Source organism: Amphiura filiformis, chromosome 2, assembly GCF_039555335.1.
Source record: "Amphiura filiformis chromosome 2, Afil_fr2py, whole genome shotgun sequence".
Lineage (NCBI taxonomy): Eukaryota > Metazoa > Echinodermata > Ophiuroidea > Amphilepidida > Amphiuridae > Amphiura > Amphiura filiformis.
In genome coordinates this window covers 24,611,507-24,636,710 of record NC_092629.1, presented here as the reverse complement: position 1 = coordinate 24,636,710, position 25,204 = coordinate 24,611,507, and the positions used below count along the sequence as shown (strand labels likewise).

General features: G+C 38.4%; 1 protein-coding gene and 1 long non-coding RNA gene across 2 annotated transcripts; one reads left to right on the top strand and one right to left on the bottom strand.

Moving 5' to 3' along the window:
• The first annotated feature begins 4,456 nt into the window (after positions 1 to 4,456).
• Positions 4,457 to 5,005, top strand: LOC140139247 (uncharacterized). The gene has a single exon (XM_072161031.1). The coding sequence runs from the start codon at positions 4,457 to 4,459 to the stop codon at positions 5,003 to 5,005; it is 549 nt and encodes a 182-aa protein (XP_072017132.1).
• A 1,386-nt stretch (positions 5,006 to 6,391) lies between these two features.
• On the bottom strand, positions 6,392 to 10,810 carry LOC140135708 (uncharacterized). The gene is made up of 3 exons (XR_011856560.1): positions 10,576 to 10,810; positions 9,474 to 9,594; positions 6,392 to 7,027 (listed from the first exon to the last, which is right to left on the bottom strand). It is a non-coding gene; the product is annotated as an uncharacterized lncRNA (long non-coding RNA).
• Positions 10,811 to 25,204: the final 14,394 nt, after the last annotated feature.

Sequence of the window (25,204 nt, the reverse complement as noted above, 5' to 3'; positions counted from 1 at the left end):
CAACTACAACCTATACACCCAGTCCCGGGAACATAAAGGTGGCGGTGGTGTTGCCATTTATGTGAAAGAGGATGTACCTGCATCTCCCATCACAGATATTGAAGTCCCGCCCGAGCTGGAGTGCCTATGGGTTAAAGTAAGACCTAAGAAATTGCCAAGAAGCATATCCGCTATAGCTATTTGTGCTGTGTACATCACCACTAAATCGCCACTTCAACCCCTTCTACTGGAACATCTTCTAAGCAGTGTTGACATTCTCCGATCCAAATATCCTGATATTGGCATTATTATCACTGGCGACTTCAACCGTATGAACATATCACAATTGACTAATGGTAACAATCTATTCCAAATTGTCGATTTCCATACTCGAGCACAGGCAACCCTTGACCTTATAATTACAAGTGACAATATGAGAGCTTGCTATGAGAAGCCGTGTCCCTACTCATCAATAGGGAAAAGTGATCATTTGTGCGTTCTCTGGAAACCTAAAAGGCATAGAGTTGTTCATCATAAAAGGAAAACACAGATCACCCGCCCATTGCTCGAGTCAGGAATCCGAACATTTGGAACATGGATTCAAAGCCTTGATTGGCATATGGTTTTAAAAACAAATGGCACTCAGCATAAAGCTGACGCTTTTTACGCCATTCTTGATCAAGGTATGAGCTCATGCTTCCCTGAAAAAAGAAGATGGTTCACACGAATGACAAACCTTGGATTACCCCTCAGATTAAGGACCTGATTGCGAAGCGTCAAAAGGCTTTCATTTCCGGCTCTGATCAAGAGTGGCGTAAACTGAGAAACGAGGTCAAGCGTAAAATTGAGAAGGCAAAAATAGATTACCATGCCAACAGAATCAGAGGTCTTCAAAAACGGAGTCAAGAAAATGGTACCAACAAATCAAAAGGTCACTAACTCTGGCATCTGAGCTCAGATTGGACATCCCAGGTGTTTGTGATGATGATGAGAAGGGTAAGGCTGATGCGGTCAATGACATGTTTGCTAAAGTATCTGCGCATGTACCCCCATTGGATACATCTAAGCTACCTGCGTATTTACCAGCCAAAGACCCTGCTCCCAAACTGCACCCTTGGGAGGTTTATTCTGAGTTACAGAAAATTAACCCCAACAAATCTGGGGGACCTGATCGTATCCCTGGTAAAATCATTAAGGAATTTGCCTATGAGATGAGCATCCCTTGACAAATATTCTTAATTCCTCATTTACTGAAGGTATTGTACCAAGTCAATGGAAACAAGGTATCGTTGTGCCTATACCAAAACAAAGACCCCTACTCTTGATAAGTTACGGCCAATTTCATTGACCTCAATCTTCGCCAAAGTAGCTGAGGGTTTTGTATCGAGATGGGTAATTGATGATATTAGTCACAAGTTAGACATCAGGCAATTTGGAAATGTAGCAGGTGTGTCAACTAATAACTATCTAGTCAATATGATGCATTACCTTCATACTGGTGCTGAAGTGAGTCACAATACCGGAACGATTGTCCTGACTGATTTTTCTAAAGCCTTTGATTTGGTCAACCACACCATTCTCATCACAAAAATTATTCAAATGGGTGTGCGTAGGAACATAGTACCTTGGCTTTGTGACTTTCTTCAGCATCGACAGCAATGTGTACGATACAACAACATGCTTTCAGACTTTGTGCAACTCACAGCTGGTGTACCGCAGGGCACCAAGCTTGGCCCAATTGGTTTTCAAATCCTCATCAATGATGCCGCCGATGATGCACATGCAGAAGTCTGGAAGTATGTTGATGATCTCACATTTGCTGAAAACTCTACTAGTGATAGCAATAGTCATATCCAGGAAGATCTGAATAAGTTCTCAGACTGGGCAGCAACTAATGGCCTAAATCTTAATGCCAAGAAATGCCAGGCACTTGAGGTTAATTTTAGTAAAACCAAACCACATCATGCAGACTTGAGCATTGGATCTGACAAGCTTGATTATGTTGACAAAGCCCAAATCCTGGGTATCTGTATTCAAAGTGACCTGAAATGGCAATGTCAGGTTGATATTATGATCAAGAAAGCAAACACTCGTCTTTTCATGCTTAGATCCCTGAAAAGATTTGGCTTTGACCAGGATGAACTTACGGTCGTTTACAAAAGCTATGTCAGACCAGTGCTCGAGTATGCTGATGTGGTTTGGCATTCGGGGCTCACATGTAAACAAGCTAGTGATCTTGAGCGCATACAAAGAAGGGCTATTAGAACCATACTTGGTTATAAATACATCTCATATTCAAAGTCAATACAACAGTGCAATATTAAAAAGCTAGAAGACAGAAGGGTTGAGCATTGCCGAACTTTTGCCAATGGACTGAGAGACAGTCTAAGGACCAGTCATTTATTACCCCCACCAGAATCTCGGTCCATGGCAGAAGTTTGCGCAATGCTCAAGATCATACGCAACTCAGGGCCAACACGAAACGCTTCAAACAGAGCCCCATCCCCTTTTATGTCACACTTTTAAACATGCATTAAATGCCCCACTTACTTTTATCTAAATTCAATTTGTGTGCATCCATGTCAGAGGGGTGCGCTTGTCGGCTGCTACATGTGTCTCATTTCGCATGGTAGCTGGGAGTAGATGCCGGACTTGTCTCGGGTGGATGTCGCTTTGGGTCATCCCTGGGTCACATGGTTTGGGAGTACAGAGAACAGTACATTCCTTGGCCGTGTGACTTGCGGATGATTTGGAGTGGCCTCCGCTTGGGATGGGTCTGGTGTTTGTTCCTGGCCGTTGTGCGGGGTGGGACGCATGTGGCGTCCGACGAGTGCATCATTTTGTTATGGATGTACACTTTTTTTCATAAAGATTTTATCCTGCTGGCAGGTTAAATTTTGATTTTTAGTGCTTTTTAATCAAATCTTTTGGTGATATTTTACATTGTAATTGGCCTATTTTATTTGTGCAAATTTCATATCTTTATGTCCTTGTAATAATATATTTTCCATGTGTCATGTTTATTTATACTACCATGTGCAATACTTGTGTATTTATAAATGTTTTAAATTTGTGTGTATTCTAAGTATTTAATTATAATTATTTGTAATATTTCCCTGTAATTTGGCCCATGGCCACGATTGTGAAATAAATATATATGAAATGAAATGAAATATGAAATGAAATGAACATATCTCGAGATTAAAACAAGCAAATTGAACAGAACAAACGGTATTCGAGAGCTACGACTACGCCCTTGACGTGGATGTAAGCTTCATGTCATAACGGTATTTTCTAATTGCCAAAGACGGCGCTTTTCACTTGCACAATTTTTTTTGAGACAGGCTGTATACTGCTAGTGTTTATAGTGAGCAAGTATCCGGATAATTGCTGATTAAGTTTCAGTGAAATAATGTCGCTAGTTTAAAATGCAAACTATAGCTCAACATTGAAAATAGAAGCATTTTAACCAGTTCGTTTTTTAATAGGTGTGGAGCGCCAAGTTCATGAAGTCATAAAAGAAATCAGGAACCACTTATTCACATTTTACATATCAACATTATCTCTCTAATGCGCTAGCAACACATATCCAATATTTAATGAAATCCGTTGATAGTAAGCTTTCCAAAATGCAGTGAATTTTTAACATCAGTGATGTGCCACCTTTTGGCTTCTACCTGTTTAAAGCGTGTAAGCTACATTGATAACGATGCCACCAATAGAACGAGAAGATTTGCCCTTTAATTTTGCATACCACTTTGTACAATTTATTTCTCATTTCTTCACAAAAAAAAAAAAAAACCAAAAAAAAATGCAATTGGTGTAATACCCCCTTAAGTCCATAATATCTTTAGTTCACGTCACTTTTTAGAATTTCCAACCGAGTTAAACAGACAGCGAAGACTACCCCATCACAGCACAGCTGACATCTTAACCATCCTCTCTCAGCAATGGTCCAACACTTTAGACAGAGGTCATGAAGTGCGTCTAGTTGCCCTGGACATCAAAAGAGCATTTGACAAGGTATGACACAAAGGACTTTGCTCTAAGCTGAAAGGCAAAGGAGTTTCTGACAAGCTTCTGCTATGGATTGAGAGCTACCTATCCGACCGGTCCATCAAAGTGGTTCTATCTGGCCAATCCTCAAACAGTACGTCCATCAATGCCTATGTACCACAAGGCTCAATCCTGGGTCCGCTGCTATTCACTGTCTTTATTGATGATCTGGGAGATGAATGCGAGAAGACCCTGTATCTGTATGCAGATGACTCCACCCTATTCTGCGATATCAGATCAAGTGATGACAGCATGGCTGCAACAGCGAGCCTCAACCGGGACCTGGAGAGAATGAGGATCTGGGCAGACAAGTTTAAAGTCACCCTTGAGCCCTCCAAGTGTAAAGCCCTGACTATCTCAAGAAAGAGAAATCCAACTAGACAAGACCTTTATTTTGGAAACACCAAACTGGCAGAGATGGATGAGCTGGAAATCCAGGGTTGTTACTATTGACAAGAAACTCACCTGGGCTAAGCACATTTCCAACACTGCTGCCAGAGCTGGACAAAAGCTTGGAGCACTAAGAAGGGTAGCAAACAAGCTTGATGTTAAATGGAGAGCCACAGTGTACAAGGCCCAGGTTCGTAGTGTTATGGAGTATGCCTCACTATGCTGGATGAGTGCCTCAACCACCACCCTGAAGCTCCTTGACTCCATACAGAGCAAAACATTGAGGATTATTGGCGTAGACGAGCAGCAGGTAAGAATGGATCTTAACATCCCTTCTTTACATCACAGACGACAGGTTGCTGCTGCATCTGTACTCTACAAGATGCACACCAGCTTGTGCCCGCCAAACTTGAAAGCATTGCTGCCCAAGCCTTACGTGATCAGACGAGCCACCCGCACCAGTCTCTCAATGCCAAGTCATGCACTGACTGAGCCAGTCTCAAGAACCTTGTCAACAGGCAGAACCTTCGTCCATGTTGCAGTGCAGTACATGTTTGGAATGGAATCCCGGACTGTGTAGTTGGAGAGATCACTGATTATGGAGCTCAATCCTTCAAGAGCCGTGTACATCAACATCTTTTGGGATTATGATTTAGCAGAGGGTTTTTGTCACTCTCCTAAGCTGCTGTGAACCATTGAACCATACGGATTACTAATATAGTGCCCTGTTGCCTATATAAGTGCTTGACATGGTCATTCCTATTGGGCTATTGTTCACCTTGCATTTTATTTTATTTTAAATTAGTCTAACGATAACTCTGCTGGCACCTTTGTCCAAAACAGACGCACGGGACCCTATGTAGCCACAAAGTGACCCAGAACCGGATTTACCATTGGGCCAGATGGGCCCGGGCCCAGGGCCCCAAATTTTGAGGGGCCTCAAAATTACCCTGTGCATCTTCTTTTGTTTTAAGGCCCCCAAACACTCTGTTTTGGGCCAAAATAGGGGGAAATTGTAAACAAGTTTGCGCGCTTCTCGCGCAATGGCCCGTTATATAGCAAATTTCAACTTAATTTTGGGCTAAAATATTCTGAAATTGATATTTTTTCGCATATGTCCTAATAAAGTACTATGCTTGTCTCCCTGTAAATTATATATTAGGCCTAGATATAAACCAAAATTTGGTCACTTTAGTGCGCAGTCAATTGGGCCTCCAAATTATTGCCTGGCCCAGCCCCCCCAGGTAAATTCGGCCCTGGTGGCCTTTCTACTAAATTCTTAAGTTTGTAGGTCCGCTTTAAGGTTACACGATGTATAGTTGGTCGAAGCAGCAGAAGAAAAAAAGTAGTTCACAGCAATCAAAGCGATGGGTCGTATTATAAATTTAGTTTCTTGCATTAAAGCATTAAATGGAGTTTAATATAAAGAGAATGTTGCTTCAATGATTCAGAAACGACTCCTAACCATGTTAAAAGCCTTTAACTATAAATTTAACTTCAATGATTGAGGAAATTAAGGTTATTAATTATTTTAAACTGTTGTGATTTGGTAGTTCACAGCATCTTACGGATGGTAGTGAGCTTTAGCAAAAATTGCATTGCTCAATTCATAGCGAGCGTGTAGAAGAATTCAAATATCATATATATACTTATATAGGTCCTGTGATTTTTGAGTTATGTTGTAAAGAGGGCTGAAGCATCAACACTTTTGTAAAACGTACATAACTCATTAACAACAATAAATTAAGCAAGTTTTCAAAGTATATGATTTCTAGAATGAACTTGCAAAACACCAAACTACATCAAACTCCAGGATTCAAACAGAATCAAAATAAGATTTAAAAACATATAATTTAATTTATTCAAAGCTTCGGGACTGTGCAATAAATATCAGTCCCCCTCCCATTTCCAAACTGAGTGCCAAGAAATGCTTGCCCCCCCCCTCCCACCCCTCATCACGGCCTGCCAAAAATTCTTTGCCCACTATCCTTTTGAACATGCTACATGTTTGGGATCCCAATTTGCAAACCTGCAGTAAAAAATGCTTGCCCCACTCTTTTGGCTTGCCCCCCCCCCCTTTTTTTTTTTTACCCTCCCCACTGCTTATAATTATTGCACAGCCCCTTTAAAAAAATAATTTTGACTTATTTTACGTCAAATTATTTAAATTGATATTTTGACATTTCACAGTCCTTGGAGTGAACTTAATAAATCTAATGATATGTATGTAGCTGGGACAAAAAGCCGTCCATCATATGAAAATGACCTTTCGTATTGAAGATATATTTTTTACCACAAAAGACCTAAACCTTTTAGCTAAAATAAAGTAAATAGCTGCCCTATGTAGTTAGATATGATTCCGGGGCTTTGTAGGTAAGAATAACCGCTGCACGCGTCACGGTGGCAAATTTCATCTGATCCCGATCAGGATAACCTACAGACGACTGTTCTTTTGATCACGTTGGCAATATTTCATCTGATCAATCGGATAGCCTATCATGGTGGCAGTGTTTCATCTGCTCCAGGCTAGCCTATAGACGACTCTTCTGTCGATCACGTTGACAATACGCATCACAGCCATTATATTTCAATGATAACAAGTCTGCAAAAAAGTAAATGAATTGAGATTTTTAGTGAAAGAAAGTCCCATGGCTATTATACGGCGCAAAATTTTTTTTTTAATCACAAAAAAATTCCCCACAAAAAATTGATTTATTTTTTATTTATTTATTTCTTTTTTTTTATTTATTTTTTTTTATTTTATCTTTTTTTTTTTTTTTTTTTTATTTGGTTGTTTAATTTGTTAATTTGTTGTTATTTTTTGTTCCGAAATTTATTTATTCATTTATTTTTGCTTTTTTTTTTTGTCCTCGATGGGACACCGTACTATTATCATTATGTGTCATAAGAAACATATGTCATGGGAAACATCAGCCATTCTCAATTAGTCATAAGCCGTAGATACATCTTTCATGAATTCTTTTGAACAGAGGGTAATTTTGGAATTAGTTTAACAAGTTTGAGCAGCTTCCCATGATAATCACCTACAAAGAGTGTAAGTTCTAATGTACTTCACATGCTCTTATTAATGTTATGAACTCGTCACAAAAAGTGTTACCCCAGTCTGTTGTAAGTTGATGAGATAATGTTATGAAATATCATGGCTCAAAAATATCAAAATTTCTCCTTAATACCTGCAGCTATTACATGCAGGGCTGTTGTCGACAAGGATTACTTGAAAAGATCAGTATTGTATTCAATATATGATTGCAGACATACACAGGTGATGAGTGTAACCTGCTTGTAGTGCAGCGCGATATGTTCAAAATTGTTTTCACCTATTGCTATTGGAATTAATCCGATTAATTACGTCAGCGTATACAACCCTGCACTACAACGTTCACGCGGTACCGATGCATTGAACCATTCAAAGAAAGGCTGATCACTCGCACCTGTAAGATAAGTATCTTTGACAAGAGCGGTATTGTATTCAATCTATGTTTTCTGATATACACAGGTGATAAGTGCAATCTGCTTGTAGTGCAGGGCGGTCTATTCAAAAATTGTATTCATCTATTGCTATGGTAGTTAATCCGATTATGACGTCACTTCTACGGCGTATTACGCTGGCGAAGTTACGTAATAATCTGATTAACTACCATAGCAATAGGTGAAAACTATTTTTGAATATACCGTGCTGCACTGATACGTTCACGCGGTACCTCTGCATTGAACCATACCATGCTGATCACTTGCACCTGTAAGATTAGTATCTTTGAAAAGACCAGTATTGTATTCAATCTATGATTGCAGACATATACACAGGGTGTATGTTAGGGTAAATGGGGGGGGGGGGAGATTGTGACATTTTGCGGTATATTTTGTTGTTGTTGTTATTTTTGAAACTTTTTAAATCTAAAACGAATTTCGCTCATAAAACCTTAAAAACAGCGGGCCCAATTAAGTGTAATTCACTTGAGAAACATATAAAGAATATAAAGACGATCAAGCATTTCAAAACCAAAGTGAAAGATAATATTATTCTTAATTACATTTAGTATTTTATCTAATTTCCTTGTACGGCTTAAAGTAATTTAATTGTGTATCGTATTATCTGTAATATAGTTAATGTAGTATGAATTTATCACGGTAATTTTTTTTGCATATTCTTGATCACAAAACAGGCTTTTTTTTGGTTTTTCTTAGGGTAAATGAGGGGGGGGGTGGTTGTGACATTTTGCGGTATATTTTGTTGTTGTTGTTGTTATTTTGAAACTTTTTGTTGTTGTTAGGACAGGGGGTTCTTAATACAGGCCATCCGGGCTTCCGAGAACCTCCTCATTCAATGTATGTGTTTAATTGTTGTGCTGTTATATTTTGTATTTGAATGAAATAAAGATGAATGAATGAATGAATGAATGAATGAATGAATGAATGAATGAATGAATGAATGAATGAATGAATGAATGAATGAATGAGTGTAACCTGCTTGTGGTGCTGCGCGATATGTCCAAAATTGTTTTGACATATTGCTATGGTAATTAATCCGATTAATTACGTAACTTCGCCAGCGTATAGCGTCCTTAGTGGGTGGGGATTTTCGTCGACAAATTAAGCAAACTGGTCTTCAGGTATTCTTTATTACCAACTTCTATTATTATGCGACATTAAATTCCGGCTCAACGATAACAAAATAATTGTAATGCTAAAATCTGTGTCAGAATACTACATGACGACGTTAATGTAATTCAGAAAGAGATCAGTCAGATTGATGATCCGATATCTGTCATTGTTAGATGAGATAATCCCGGAATTCAATCGATAATTACATTCAATCAGAGAAGATAAAGAAGAGAGGATGGCTCGCAGATTTCAAATTAACCTGATTATCCACCCCACGTCTGCACTTTCAAGTGGGCGAGTCATCTCGTCTCTTTACATCTTCTCTGATTTAATGAAGCGAACATTAAAACATATGATTGATTGATATGCATTGTGGAAAATAGTTTAGTCTAAAAATCACAAAAATGGTAAGTTACATGACCTACCTTGGACAATTCGTATAGTCTGTATACATCATGTAGTATGATTATTATAGAGAAATGTCCGACGATGAACATCGGAAACAAGTAAGCTGTCTATAAAAAGTGGTCACTTCTGCCATCAAATCTGGACAAAATATAAAGAGTATTCCGTAAAAAAGTAGAGCTATGAGACAAATTAGTAGAGATGTATAGGTGGCCATATTGATTTACAGAATGCGACCAGATGTACGTATTAAATCTATGATAGGCCTATAGTGTTGCTATTAAAGTGCACAACATAATGGGCTTTTGTTTTAAACAATCGCCTTTTTGCCTGGAGCAATTCGAACGATTCAAATATTGTATAAGCTTATTTTCAATATAATTTTATGCACAATTTTTGCAAAAGAGGTCGTGAACCATTAAATACAGCATCGCAGCTCCCGGTTGTTTTTCTATTTTCTATTAAAAAAATAATTTACAGGTGTGTGGCAATCAGGGCTGTTGTCGACAATATTGTCGACAAAGCAATTTTCCCGATTGTCGACAAGCATGGACTATAGTCGACAAAGACTAGTCAGAGGGCACGGTGGCTCAGTGGTTACGGCCTTGGACTCATAATCTGAGAGCTTGCTTGACGTGCGTGGGTTAGAGTCCCCGGCCACCGTGTTGCGCCCTTGGGCAAGGCGCTTTGTCACGCTTGCCTCACCCCACCCAGGTGCAATGGGAAGCTGTTAGGGGTAGTCACAGTCGTTGTACTGATGAACCCTGCGCCATTTGTAGGCAGCAAACGTGGTTCCGACATATTCTAATAACGGCGGAATAAATGTAAAGCGCTTTGAGGCTGTTTACGGCATAAAGCGCTATATAAATATCTACATTTCGACCTTAACTTCAATATGCCAAAACTTTTCGCACACTTAGCGCATTTGTACCATAAACTTAATCTGTCACCAAAAGGTGCTGCATTAACTATACTTCAAGATTTTGTCCAAACCTCATCCCTCCATTTCAAAAATAAATCTACACTGATTTCGATATTCATTAAATGTCGTAATATTTGTGATTGTAATGCATCATGAAAAAAAATTCAGTAAAAATTACAAAAAGTTTAAATTAGACCTACCTTCGACAACGGTATCGTCTGCATATTACATCACAGTATGCTTATTGATATTACAGAGTGAATTCCGGAGCAGCCTGACACCGAAAACAAGTAAGTCGCCTAACAAAAGTAGTGATTTCTGTCGTCAAATCTGGACAAAATATAAAGAGTATTCCGTAAAAAAGTACGGCTATGAGACAAATTAATAGAGATGTATTCTTGCTGGCCATGATCCTTGTCATTTTTTGACACTGACATCCGGGACTGAGATCAACTTGTAGCACAAATTCCTTTTGATCAATGCTACTAGATGATGCAACATTCGGAAGGGTATATATATATAACAATGAATATTAAATCTGTTCATCTGAACTTTATCTATTTGGATGATTCATATTCACAAATGTGAAGAGTATTATATCATAACAATAGAGTAGTTCCCGGTGGATGCACAAAACCATGCATCAGAGCATGAGAATTTGCATTTTAAGGACATATCATTATAATCTTTTCCGGACGTGCATTTGTAGGGCCTATATTTTTACTTTGATATGCCCTTGGTTTAAAAATATGTTGTATAATGTCATAACTGCATGGTCATAACCCACACCACTCCACGCCATACATAAATTCTCCCAGTCACATTTCCCCAATATGAAATTTAAAAATGTAAAATTAAGTTTGGCAGAGGTGGGGTTCGAACTCACGGCGCACCGCTTTGGATACTCTATGAGCCTAGCGCCTTAAATCGCTCGGCCACTTGTATTGTTGGAATCCATTTGAAACTTATTTGAACATATAATCGCAACTTCAACATAGGCCTACCACGTGACAAGCAAAGGCAGAAAACTTACCATATTTTGGAATTGTATTTGCCTAAAAACATTAATGTGTATTAATTTAAAAAATATTTTGGCGTATATAAAATTGAAATAAAATTCTCTGCTTCTTAAGGGCTGGGGGTATGAACGTTTGGACAGTATTTATTTTGGGACATCAGGGCACATCAGACATAGGCCTATCGAATTGCATTCTGAATACGAAGAATGTCATTCTGATATCAAATAATTTTGATTTTTTGAAATTCGCAATTTAATACACATTTTATGGCTAATCATTAAAAATTGATATTTTTGTTATTTAACAGTACTTGAAGTAAACTTTATAAATCTGATGATTTATACTTAAAGTGTATGTAGGTGGGATGAAAAGCCGACGAACAATTGAAAATTTTGACCTTTCGTATTGAAGATATGGATTTTTTTCCCAAAACACCAAAAAAATTAGGTCTTTTGGAAAAAAATCCATATCTTCAATATGAAAGGTCAAAATTTTCAATTGACCGTCGGCTTTTCCTCCCTGCTACATACACTTTAAGAATATATCATTAGATTTATAAAATTTACTTCGAGGACTGTTATATATCAAAATTTGAAAAATATCAAATTTTTATAATTTGTCATAAAATTTGTATTATATTGTGATTTTCAAAAATGAAAATTATTTGATATCAGAAAGACATGCTTCGTATTCAGAATGCAATTCGATAGGTCTGAGGTGCTCTCATGTCCCACAAAAATACTGTCGAAACGTAATAAACGCTCATTTTAGATCCCTTAAACGACATCAAATGTGCCCAGGGGCGGACTGGCCACTGTGGCGTTGTGGCGATCGCCACATGGGCCGCTTGGTTCTGGGCCGCTTGCTCAAAAAGAAGAGAAAAAAAGAAAGAAAAGGAAAGGAGAAGGGGAGAAAAAAGAAAGAGAGAAAAGGAAAAGAGGAGAAAGAAAGGAAAATAGAAGAAAAGGGGAGAGAATGGGGAAGGAGTATCTTAAGACATAGGCCCTAGGGCCTGAGGCATAGGTCCGAGAGCCGAAGGCGTAAGGCCCAAGACATAGGCCCTAGGGCTTAAGGTATAGGCCCTAACACTAAGCTATATTATAGGCCGGCCACTAGTACACCGTCGCGGCATCACCTACAAATGGCCTTTTGAATCAATTCTCTAGACCGTAAACACAGCAAAAGGCCAATACTCTAGATGCGATACAGTAAAATTTTTAAATTTTAAGGGATCTAAAATGAGCGTTTATTGCGTTTCGACAGTATTTTTGTGGCACATGAGAGCACTTCAGACCTATCGAATTGTATTCTGAATACGAAGCATGTCTTTCTGATATCAAATAATTTTCATTTTTTGAAAATCACAATATAGTACAAATTTTATGACAAATTATAAAAATTTGATATTTTACGAATTTTTGATATATAATAGTCCTCGAAGTAAATTATATAAATCTAATGATATATTCTTAAAGTGTATGTAGCAGGGAGGAAAAGCCGACGGTCAATTGAAAATTTTGACCTTTCATATTGAAGCTATGGATTTTTTCCCAAAAAGACCTAATTTTTGTTTGTGTTTTGGGAAAAAAATCCATATCTTCAATACGAAAGGTCAAAATTTTCAATTGATCGTCGGCTTTTCAACCCACCTACATACACTTTAAGTATAAATCATCAGATTTATAAAGTTTACTTCAAGTACTGTTAAATATCAAAAATATCAATTTTTAATGATTTGCCAGAAAATGTGTATTAAATTGCGAATTTCAAAATTCAAAATTATTTGATATCAGAATGACATTCTTCGTATTCAGAATGCAATTCGATATGTCTGATGTGCTCTAATGTCCCAAAATAAATACTGTCCAAACGTTCATACCCCAGCCCTTAAGCCAACAGCAAAATATTTGGCTGGCTGTCAATGGAATATTGGTATTTCATTGCGGCTGCGGAATGAGGCTAGGGCCGGTATGGGCATTTGGTATTAGGCAGACATAGGAGAAAGAAAGGAAAAGAGAAGAAAGGAGGGGGATCATTGAGGGGGATGAGTAATATAAGGGCCTACACAGTGTGCCCGCTGTTTGTCTGAATAGTGATAGGGCCTTTAAAGGCCTGTAGAAATAGGGGCTGATAGGCCTACAGGCACTCGACTTTCGAAGTGACGGGGATGTGCGGACATGGGACACCAGTTTGAAACTATACATGCTATAGGGGTCTTTTGGTGAGAGCTTCGACGCCATATAACCAAGGGGGTCATTCAGTAAGGAGGCCTCAAAAGGGGGTTCTTTCAGTGAGACTGGGACAAAACTTGGGTCAAAATATAAAGTTGACAAATGTTTGATAATTGTTTTTCAAAAGTCATCAAAATGGGATTTTTTTTAAAGAAACAACGGTGAAAGACCAGAAATGTGTCAAAAATTCTTTACAAAGGGAGTTCTTATTGTGACAGGAAAAGAAAAAATAGGGGTCATTGAGTGAGGAGTTCAGTCATTCAGTAAAATACAAAATTAAAAAGTGGTCATTGAGTGAGAGGGAGTTGAAAAATGGGGGTTAATGTGGGTTGTCGGCGCACTGCACCGTCCTGCACGCACATCTCTTCACTCATTTTTAGTGAGTGCCCCCTCCCGGCCTTTGGCCCTTTGGACCACCATCAGCTGTCAAAAGCACGGCTAGACCATCATTCGAAAACCTCTGGGCTGGGGTGCTCCTTGTAATGCAGGGATTACATTACATAATACTTACAGCTACATTACTCAGTTCAATACTCAAACCAATTTCTTTCCCTTTTGATGTTTCAACTCATAGGCGTAGATCCCGGGGATGGGGAATAAATCCCCGCCCCCAATATTTTAAAAGGGATGGTCCATACAAGCCCCCCATGATGACACCTGTAGGCCTATGTGAGTTTCTGACCAAATCAATCTCATATTTGGCCATTTTAGCCTAAAAAGTGTCAATTTTTTCGCGCTTCGCGCGAATTTATTCCACTGCATCATCACCAGTTTAGCTTCAATATGCCAAAAATGTCTGTGCGCTTCGCGCGCATTAATACAATAAACTTATGTCGCCAAAAGGTGCTATTTCAAGAATATTTTTCCAACCCCAATGTCAAAAACAAATCTACGCCACTGTGGAGTTTTATCACGCTCGCTATGAAATGATCAATGCAATTTTTGCCAAAGCTCACTACCATTCGCTAGATGCTGTGAACTACCAAATCGCAATAGTTTAAAAAGTTGCTATTAACCTTTACCCAGTAGGCCTAAACAATTTTTAGCATTTGTCTTTTAATGATTGAACATTATACTCACGATATGATAACACAGTTCTGCAAAGATGTAGGCCTAATTCTATATGTGTGCAAATGAGTCAAAACATAAAACATGCACTACTTATAAATTGAATAACTGTTGGTTTGATCTTGATTATTGCAAGTGAGTGACAATGGATAAAGAATATTTCAAGTCTGTACAAATGGAATTTGGCTTCAGAAATCGTTGTCAAATCCGGGCTTCCTGACCCCCTAGAATAGCTAAAACCCTTAGTTGTCCGGGGGCTTCGCCCCCTGGACCCCCACCAGGGGCTTTGCCCCTGGACCCTACCAGGGGCCCTTGCGCGCCCCTGGGCCCCATGTGCTAGTCGCTACGCTCGCTTCGCTCCCTGCGCTCTATTTGAGTAATAGGGCCGGTCTTAATAAATTTGCCACAGCCGCCTAAAACCACCAGTCCGCCCCTGAATGTGCCACAATTGGGTATCACGAATCGTTATCTATATGATGTGCAGTAAATATTCATATATTCTTTTATACATAGGATGCTTCAACTTTGACACAAAAAATATTTCATTGAAAACCCTCTCACTCGGCTATTTAAAAAATGTAACGACGCTTCCCTAGAATGTGCAATAAATTAGCATTCTAGAAACATTTGTCGTTTGGCGAAAAGAGGAGTAGAGTAATGAGGTCATTCTTTGTTGTAGGCGGAATAAAGAGTATCTTATTTCATGCATGACAAACATGATGACAATTGGTTTTCACTTGCATGAAACCGTAAAAAGTGGGTAATGGTGAATCCAACCATTCGGACGAGGACACAAAACACATCAAGGATCAATAAATGAGCGTGTGTATTTGCTGTCGAAGTGACATAATAATCGGATTAACTACCATAGCAATAGGGTAAAACAATTTTGAATGTATCGGTTTGTACTACAAGCAGGTTGTACTCATAACCTGTGTATCTGTCGTTCTATCTTTTCTGTTTCGGGAGCACTATTGTTCAGAAACGAAAACGCAAGGGATTAAGTGGGATGGTGTGTAAGTTGACTTCATTGTTACGTTTGGGGCATCATGCTTCTCATTTCAAGAGGTAATAATAGGTGCTGTCAATCACACTTATGTCTGTCAATAAAGGTTGGATAAGTCAATTATATGCAACACTGGCGCTTCAAGTGAGCAATCTTACTCATGTCCCTCCTTTAACTAGGCAGGATAGGCCTGCATCAGGTCCGAACGCAAATTTGGTGTCATTATAGTCTATATTACTGTGACATTTAAAATAGGACCCCTGCCTCTTCTCCTCTCGCTTTCTTCTCTTTCTGGTCTGTCTGTCTCTCCCCCTCCCCAACTCTCACCTGTGCCATCTTTTGAATTATGTGGATGTTGTATTTCCTTTACCCTTCTCCCCCTCTCACTGTTTTAGCAGTAGGCCTATGATCAACGTGGACAAATTAAAATAAACGGAATAAACTCCTCCTCTCCTCTCCTCTCCTCTACTCTACTCTACGTAATTCTTGGCAACACTGATTACTATTGATTAATGTATATTAATGTTTATATACCTCATATATAGATTTCTGTCATCTGATTGGTTGAAAGTGCAGTCATTGAATTAACTATGCCCGCAAAATGAACTATGGACCGGTCCATGGAAATGAACTATGGACCGGTCACGTGCGTCCCGATCAAACTGCGTAAGTCGCAGCATCCACGTATCCATTCGGTATATAAAACAAATATTGACTGCTATATTCGGGACATGGTTAAGATTATAGGCCCGCGGTGATCTCAAAACCATGCTATGACCTTTTTGAGATCACCTTGGGCTTATAATCTTAACCATGCCCCTCATAGCAGTCAATATTTGTATAATATTTCTAGGCTGGGCTATTTTCACGAGCTACTCCCGCCTAGGCTGGAGTACCTATACACCCAAAGCAAGTCAATTGAAGCCGTACAATTTATCGCGAATTTATGACCGTAAAATTTAGACACTTCTTTTGTCTAGATTAGCATCAACCCTCTCATCTCACGTTTTTCATGTCAGAAATTAACATAACTCCCGAAACCGAAACAGAAGTTATCTTCGTTCAACTTTTCTGTAGTCAACAAAAGACTAGAATACGAAGGTATGTCTGCAATCACAGATTGAATACAATACCGCTCCTTTCAAATGTTCTAATCTTACAGGTGCGAGTGATCGGCTTGATATGGTTCAATGCAGAGGTACCGCGCGAACGAACTAGGGATGTGCGACTGTGACCCGTTCTGTCAAAACCAGGAACAAGTCGCATTTTTGACATTTCATGATTTGAATAAAAATGTAAACACGGGACCATAAGCTTTAATGATACCAAAATTATATACATAGCATCAATACTTTCCAAGATATGGATAAATTTTGTAAATGATAAAATTGATATTTATGCAAAATTGCTAATTCGTTTCCTGCAACAGGACCTGCATTACACAGGATTGAATAGGGATTATCATAGTTCAACAGTTATTTGTTGATTAAGGGCTGGGGTATGAACGTTTGGACAGTATTTATTGTGGGACATTAGAGCACATCAGACATATCTAATTGCATTCTGAATACGAAGAATGTCCTTCCCGGATGTCCTTCTGATATCAAATAATTTTGATTTTTTGAAATTCGCAATGTAATACACATGGCAAATCATTAAAAATTGATATATTTGATATTTAACAGTAAACTTTATAAATCTGATGATTTATACTTAAAGTGTATGTAGGTGGGATGAAAAGCCGACGATCAATTGAAAATTTTGACCTTTCGTATTGAAGATATGGATTTTTTCCCAAAACACCAAAAAAAAAGTCTTTTGGGAAAAAATCCATATCTTCGATATAAAAGGTCAAAATCTTCAATTGATCGTCGGCTTTTCCTCCTAGCTACATACACTTTAAGAATATATCATTAGATTTATCAAATTTATTTCGAGGACTGTTATATATCAAAAATTTGAAAAATATCAAATTTTAATAATTTGTCATAAAATTTGTATTATATCGTGAATTTCAAAAATGAAAATTATTTGATATCAGAAAGACATGCTTCGTATTCAGAATGCAATTCGATACGTCTGAGGTGCTCTCATGTCCCACAAAAAAATACTGTCGAAACGCCATAAACGCTCATTCTAGATCCCTTAAATAAACCTCTTTTTAATAAGTACTTTCAAGGATTTCAACGTCCATTAGTCTCAAGGTCAAATACCATGAAATTAAGAATTCCAAAATGATTATTACATCACTTCGACTTTAACTTTCGATTTAAACATCGTTACGCCAAAAATGCAGTAAAAATGTATCCAGAGCAAACAGTGATGGCCGCTAGTTAGTGTATTTAATTTCAAGTTAGTGTATTTAAAACAAAACCTTGGTTTTACCTCAAAACAAATCGAATTTCCTTGTAATAGCAACACCATATGGGATACTAGAGCATGCGCAAATCGTAATAATGTGTAGAATTTTTGACACGAAGATATAGGGATGATGACGGTGTGCTCCGCTGATGGCTCTCCACACGACTCTGTTCTGCATGCAGTTCCTAATGTCTTGTCTCTTCAGCCCAGTATCCTCGATTAGTTGCTTAACGTAGTTCTTCCGTGGTTGCCACGGCAAAACTCTGGAAGCTGCCTCTGTTTCACTTCTGGCACAGTGTCCAGCAAATCTCAGCCTTTTTGTTTTCAGCCTTTCGGAGATTGGGGAGAGATTGCCGTACAGCTCCTTATTGGTGGTGTGCGACTGCCAGGTAATATTAAGTGCTTTTCTCAGTAGTCTTGTGTAACAACCATCAAGCGCCTTCCGAAACTTTAATTGTCCAGGTTTCTGCACCATACATCAGAACTGACTCGACTGTGGTGGTGAAAAGCTTGGTTTTAAGATTTCTAGGCAGTCTGTTCTTCCATATCTTGTTCATGCTATAAGCGTATGTTAGCGTATAAGTACTGCCATGATGCAGTCATGTCTACAGTAGAATTCAATTCGACCTTTGCAGGACTCAAACCCCATTAAAAGCTATTAAACCAAGATAACACTCATTGAAAACAGCTCAACTGATTAAATCATATCTTCTCTGGTTAAATACACACATCATATGTTTCTGCTTTTACACGTACAATGGAGCAATGCGCTGGGATTATCCTTTCAGTTGGGTGAACGATTATAAAGCGAGCGCTAGAGAACAATTGAATACATGAATACAAAAGCCACCTAAGTCCATGCGAAGTTATTTTGAGAGAAAAACCCGTGTATCATTTTAATTCCTTCAGTTAGATTTACCTGGTCAATATGGTAAGTTTTACGTGCAAATGAGTGGATTAACCTGTATTAGGTATGACGATTAGCATTTCAGGGACTTCGTGGGGTTCATTTGAAATTTTGGACTTAGGTGGTTTTTTGAATCATATACAAAGACAACAATGTTAGAATGAGATTACCACTAGTAAGATAATACAAAATAAAGCACACAGGCATGTATAATGTTGATAAGCATTCTGCCATGTAATATAAACCACACACTTTCCTTTATTAAACCCATTTTTTGTTCAAAAGTCATTCTCTAGCAATGAATGTGTTACAAGTGGACTTTTATACATACTGGATTTCAATCAATGTGTTACAAGACTCAAATCATGGAATTGGGTGATTCTTTCATACATGCTATTTTTCACATGCCCAATAGACACAGAGAATGAATTTGAGTTGTTCTTTCATGCATATGACAGGCCTATGTATAGCAACAATTTCCCATGCTTAACTCAATTTGGCCAAAGTATGGACTTAGGTGGCTTTTGTATTCATATATTCAATTGTGTGTGGGCTTTGTTTACGAAATGAGACAAATACGTGCTTATTGTTAACCAGCGTTCTTGAAAATGAGAAACATGGTGGTTTGCAGACTTAACACGGTTTGGAAATAATTTCTTCATATTTTTGGTGTTATCTGTCGTTTACATATCCTTCCTAAAACACCAAAGTACGAATATTTCCAAACATCTAAATTAGCTAAAAATTTAGGACATGTTACAAAACTATATTTTCTAGAACTTTAGAAGAGTACTTTTAATATTGGCCGGTTATTTTCACACAGCGACGTTAACTAGCCATATCCCCATACTTTTAACGTAGGGCTATTTGTAGAGGTCACGCGTCAATGGGAAAGAGCATTGTGTATAGGAAAAAGGACAGTAACTGCAGTATGCGATATTAATTGTTATTACAGTATAATCTTTCCGTATACAGCCACTAAGGGCGAGTTTCCCGACAGGAGTCTTATTAAGCCGTAGTCTTAAGGTGGCCTTGAGGCTACTAAGCCTAGCCCGCTCTCGAAGCCCGAATCTTAACTCAAGCCGGATTTCTTCAACGCAAATTCAACCTAGTCTTAGTGGCCTTGCAGGCTTAACGCTTGACAACCTCGTCCCTTTCAACCAGCGACTTAATTGTATAGGCTGTTGGTGGTAGATGTACATAAGCTGTGGTCCTCACGGTTTACCGTACTAACAAGGTTGCCGTCTCATTATCGCAATGTTCCCGGCGCAAAGACTAGCCTGGACCCGCGGTCTTGTGCTTTAGTATGGTCGTTGAAGATGAAAAACAGGTGCAACCCGGAAAAAATTGGTACAAAGCTGATTTTTGCACCGAAGAAGCAGAAGGTATCATAGAATATCATATCCAAAGTCCACCAAAATCCACTTTGGGGAATTCTTTTTATCCAAGATGGCCGCCAAAATGGCTGCCACAACATATAATTAGCTGTATCTCAGCTTCTGAAGCAGATATGATGATGATTTTAGTGTCTTTGAATAGGTTTAAAAAGGTCAGGGAATTCAAATTTGCACAAGTCTAACACACTGATGTCTTCATTCACACTGTAATCCAAGATGGCCGCCAAAATGGCCGCCATCACATATGATTAGATATATCTCCGCTTCTGAAGCAGATATGATGATGATTTTAGTGTCCTTGAATATATTTCATAGGTCAAAGAATTCAAATTTTTACTATTCTAAAACACTGATGTCTTCATTCACACACAAATCCAAGATGGCCGCCAAAATGGCCACCACCACATGGTATAATTAGGTATATTTTGGCTTCTGAAGCAGATATGACACTGATTTTAGAGTCTTTGAATAGGTGTCAGGTGACACAGAATTCAATTTAGTGTTTTTCTAAAGCACCAAGTCTTCTCTCACACTGTAACCCAAGATATCCCTCACCCCATCCAGGTGCAATGGAAAGCTGTTGGGGTAGTCACAGTCGTTGTACTGATGAACCCTGCGCCATTTGTAGGCTGCAACCTGGTTTCGACATATTCTAATGACAGTGGAATAAATGTCAAGCTCTTTGAGGTTGTTTACAGCATAAAGCACTATATAAATATCTACATTTATTTATAATATATCAGCTTCTGAAGCAAAGTAGCTGTCTTTTGGACTCATCTGCAAGTATAATCGCCTTAGCATTTCAGAAATTTTCTCCTCTGCAATCTCCAAAAGCTGTGACACTTCAATTTTGCGACAGGAACATCCATTATTTCCACAAGGAATTCCTAGAGGGTAATTTACATTTGCATCGTACAAACTTAAGCAAGCTTTGTGGTGCTGCATCTTCCAGTGCTAGTACAGTGTCAGAGAGCGTTTCCAACCCCATTGCTTTGGATCCAAGTCATTGTTTGAGAGCTTTCTCCGTAGTATGACCTGCAAAAGAAATCGGAGACTGAAAATATGCTGCTCTTTCAGTAGGTGGAAGCTTCTGTGGATCAAGTGATGCTTTATTTGGTGATACCATCGCCATGAATTTAGCGAACCGTAAACCTTTTAAAGGATCTTTTTCTCTGCCACCATATAAGACAACAAGCTGTACTCAGGATGATATCAGTGGCGTAGATTTCTTTTCGCCATTGGGGGGGGGGGGGAAGGGGTTAGAACAAATTTCTTGTTGTCAGCACCTTTTGGCGACAAAATAAGGTTTTGTTACAAATGCGCGCGAAGCGCGCGAAAAATTTTGCAATATTAAAACTAAACTGTTGAAATATTGTACAAAAGTTGAATAAATTCGCGCGGAGCGCTAAAAATTTAGCACTTTTTAGGTTGAAATGGCCAAATATGGGGTTAATTTGATTGGAAACCCATATACAGACGTCAACATTGGGGGATGATTGTATGGCAAAAAGATAAATCCCCCCCATCCCCCCGGGATCTACGCCTATGGATGATATCGGCTGCAATTCTTCCGGTTGTTTTTTTCTTCTTCAACAAACTTGTCTTTCCGTGTCCAAATGTTGCAGAAGTGGAGTCACAACCACAAAGCTTGCTTAAGTTTGTACGACTCCAATGTAAAATCCTCCAGGAATTCTTGTGGAAATAAAGGATGTTCCTGCTGCAAAAATGGACTTAAATGTGGCACAGCTGGTGAAGATTGCAGAGGAGAAAATTGCCCAAACGCTGAGGAGTATATACATGTACTTGCAGAAAGGGGTGTCTATTCATTCCAAAATATCTAAATTATTCCCTCCCGCTATCGGGCTGTGGCCAAATCCTTCCCCAACCTGAATCCCACAAAAAGTGGACCCAAAAAGGAAACTTTTATGTCTGTTGCTACAATGTACATGTGCCATACCTTTCCTTCTTGTTTCTTGTTCCCTCCCTTCTGTAAATGTAGGTATTTGTCAGATCCGGAAACTATTCTTTTCGTATACAATTGCCTTATTTGTGCTAATTGTGAGTTTTTCGATTCTGTCTTCCCTACAAATATCAAATTCTTGATATACAGCCTGAACACGGAAATATTGCATCTAAGGACTAACGGTTTAAAGGGCTCAAGTAAGTCAAGTCAAGTCAACTCGGACTGTCAAACACCTCAAGGCTCTGTATTATTTAACAGGGGTATACATAAAGAGTTCAGCTTTTTTGGTTTTGATTTCCAGCTTTTTTAGCATTTGTTCTATACAAAAGTTTAGTATGTTCCCAAATTATATAGCTTTCTGCTAGCTGTTTTCATGCTTTTTCTGTTTTTCATCTCTTTTTATGTCTGGTGACTCACACCCCTAGTTTTAAAAAGCTGACAAGTCAGCCTTATAATTAAAATTCTTCTGTAGATGGTAGTCGCATGGCACAGTTTGGACATTGCATAGAAGATAATCAAGGATTTTGATCTGAAGCTGAGGTTAAAAGGGAAGACAAACTATTTTATTTCATAGAGCTAATGGGGGTTCTGTCTTCTCTTAGAACCCCAAAATGCTGCCTTAGATAGTTAGGTGTCCTAAACGGATTTTGTATATATGGAAAGCAGAAACCAGCCCATAGATCTTTGTGCGCATGACCTATAGACGAATCCAACGAGCCAAGTCATGGTCAGGATTTGGTCGGCCATGACGGGTCCCCGCATGTACCAAACTGGTGTAGTGACTGCCCAATTGGGTGGATTAAAGCCGCTTAAAATTCGATGTTAGATTCTATTGTGTTGTCATTATTCTTTTGTCTACATGTAACACAGGTGATAGAATGCAGTTTAAAATACCCTCCAAGGCCGGATCATTTCACATTTTAGGTGAGATGGAGCCGACGGGGACCCAACTTTGGCAGCCATTGAGGTGTAGGAATGCGTGAAATTGGATTCGTCTATAGTATCAAGACTAGTCACTTTTCCCCATGCAGGGAAGAACTACTAACCCAACTCTTCCCTGTTTTATGCTAAAACGTTCCCTTGATTCCCTCCAAATCAATATTAATTTTTTGGAAGGATATAAGTAAACGCCAAAGAACTGACTACATGTATGGTAATGATATACCCATATGGATTATAATTCTTCCCCATATGACACTTGGTGAATTCACCTATCCTGAAGAGCAGTCACTTAGGCTGAAAATGCATCAATGACCATCTATTTTATTCCCAAAAGGGTTTTAGATAAATACGAAATTGAATTCTGCGTCACCTAAAACCTGTTTAAATACAATATATCATTGTCATATCTGCTTCAGAAGCCAAAATATACATAATTAGGCCTATATCATGTGGTGGTGGCCATGTTGGCGGCCATCTTGGATTCCTGTGTGAATGAGGATATCAGTGTTTTAGATTAGTACATTCTTTAACCGAATTCTTTAACGTCTGAAATATATTCCAGGACACTAACATCATCATCATCCGCAGCGAACTTCAGAAGCGGAGATATATCTAATCATATGCGGTGCCATTTTGGCGGCCATCTTGGATTCCAGTGAAAATGAAGACATAAGTGTTTTAGATTTGTACAAATTTGAATTCTCTGACCTCTTAAACCTATTCAAAGACACTGGAATCATCATCATATCTGCTTCAGAAGCGGAGATATATCTATTCATATGTGGTGGCGGCCATTTTGGCGGCCATCGTGGATTACAGTGTGAATGAAGACATCAGTGTGTTAGACTTGTGCAAATTTAAATTCCCTGACCTCTTAAACCTATTCAAAGACACTAAAATCATCATCATATCTGCTTCAGAAGCTGAGATACAGCTAATTATATGTTGTGGCAGCCATTTTGGCGGCCATCTTGGATAAAAAGAATTCCCCAAAGTGGATTTTGGTGGACTTTGGATATGATATTCTATGATACCTTCTGCTTCTTCAGTGCAAAAATCAGCTTTGTACCAATTTTTTCCGGGTCAAAATATCCAACGACCATACTACTTGGGCTTATACCGTACACAACTTGATGCAAGAATATTGTGTCTGTTTTTGTGTCTTTTATATATTATTTTATTTCCACTTGACTTTTTATGAGTCCAACTTGTATGAATGATACGTCTATGCTTTATACTCGTGATTTTTTCTTTGCATCCCAAAAGGGTAAAACTGTAAGCCTAATGGAAAGGAATCTGTGATTCCACTAAAAAGGAAAGCAACCAACGTGCTATCTACTGCTGATATCAGTAGTCTTCTCAGATCTCACATGAAGTTATCTGTTGGTACAATATTTATAATTATTTAAGTAGAAGATATAGCAATATTATATGCATCTTATCCGTAAATTCAGTTTTAATACTGCATGCATTATTGTTTCGTGTCAAATATTTACTATATCTTTACCAATTTTGTCCTTCTTCTATTGTATTAAATTGATGTCCAACCTGGTATAATACAGGCACTCCAAAATAATATTGTAATAGGCCTACTTATGAAAAGTACGAGTATCAAACTATTAAGGCTTGGATAGGGACAGGTGGTATCATATAGGTCTTCATGATGATGATGATGATGATGATGATGATGATGTTGTTGTTGTTGTTGTTGTGGTTGGGGTTGGATGATAATGATGATGATGATGATGATGATGATGATGATGATGATTATGATCATGATGATGATGAAAGAATTTATTTTTAAATTATATTCGTTGTTAAAAAAAATTATCATTCAAAATGAGTAGGTCTTATGATAGCAACAGCTAGGCCCCCTACTTAAAAAAATTCAACTAACTCAAATGAACACTAAAATAAAATGCTGAAATGTTCAAC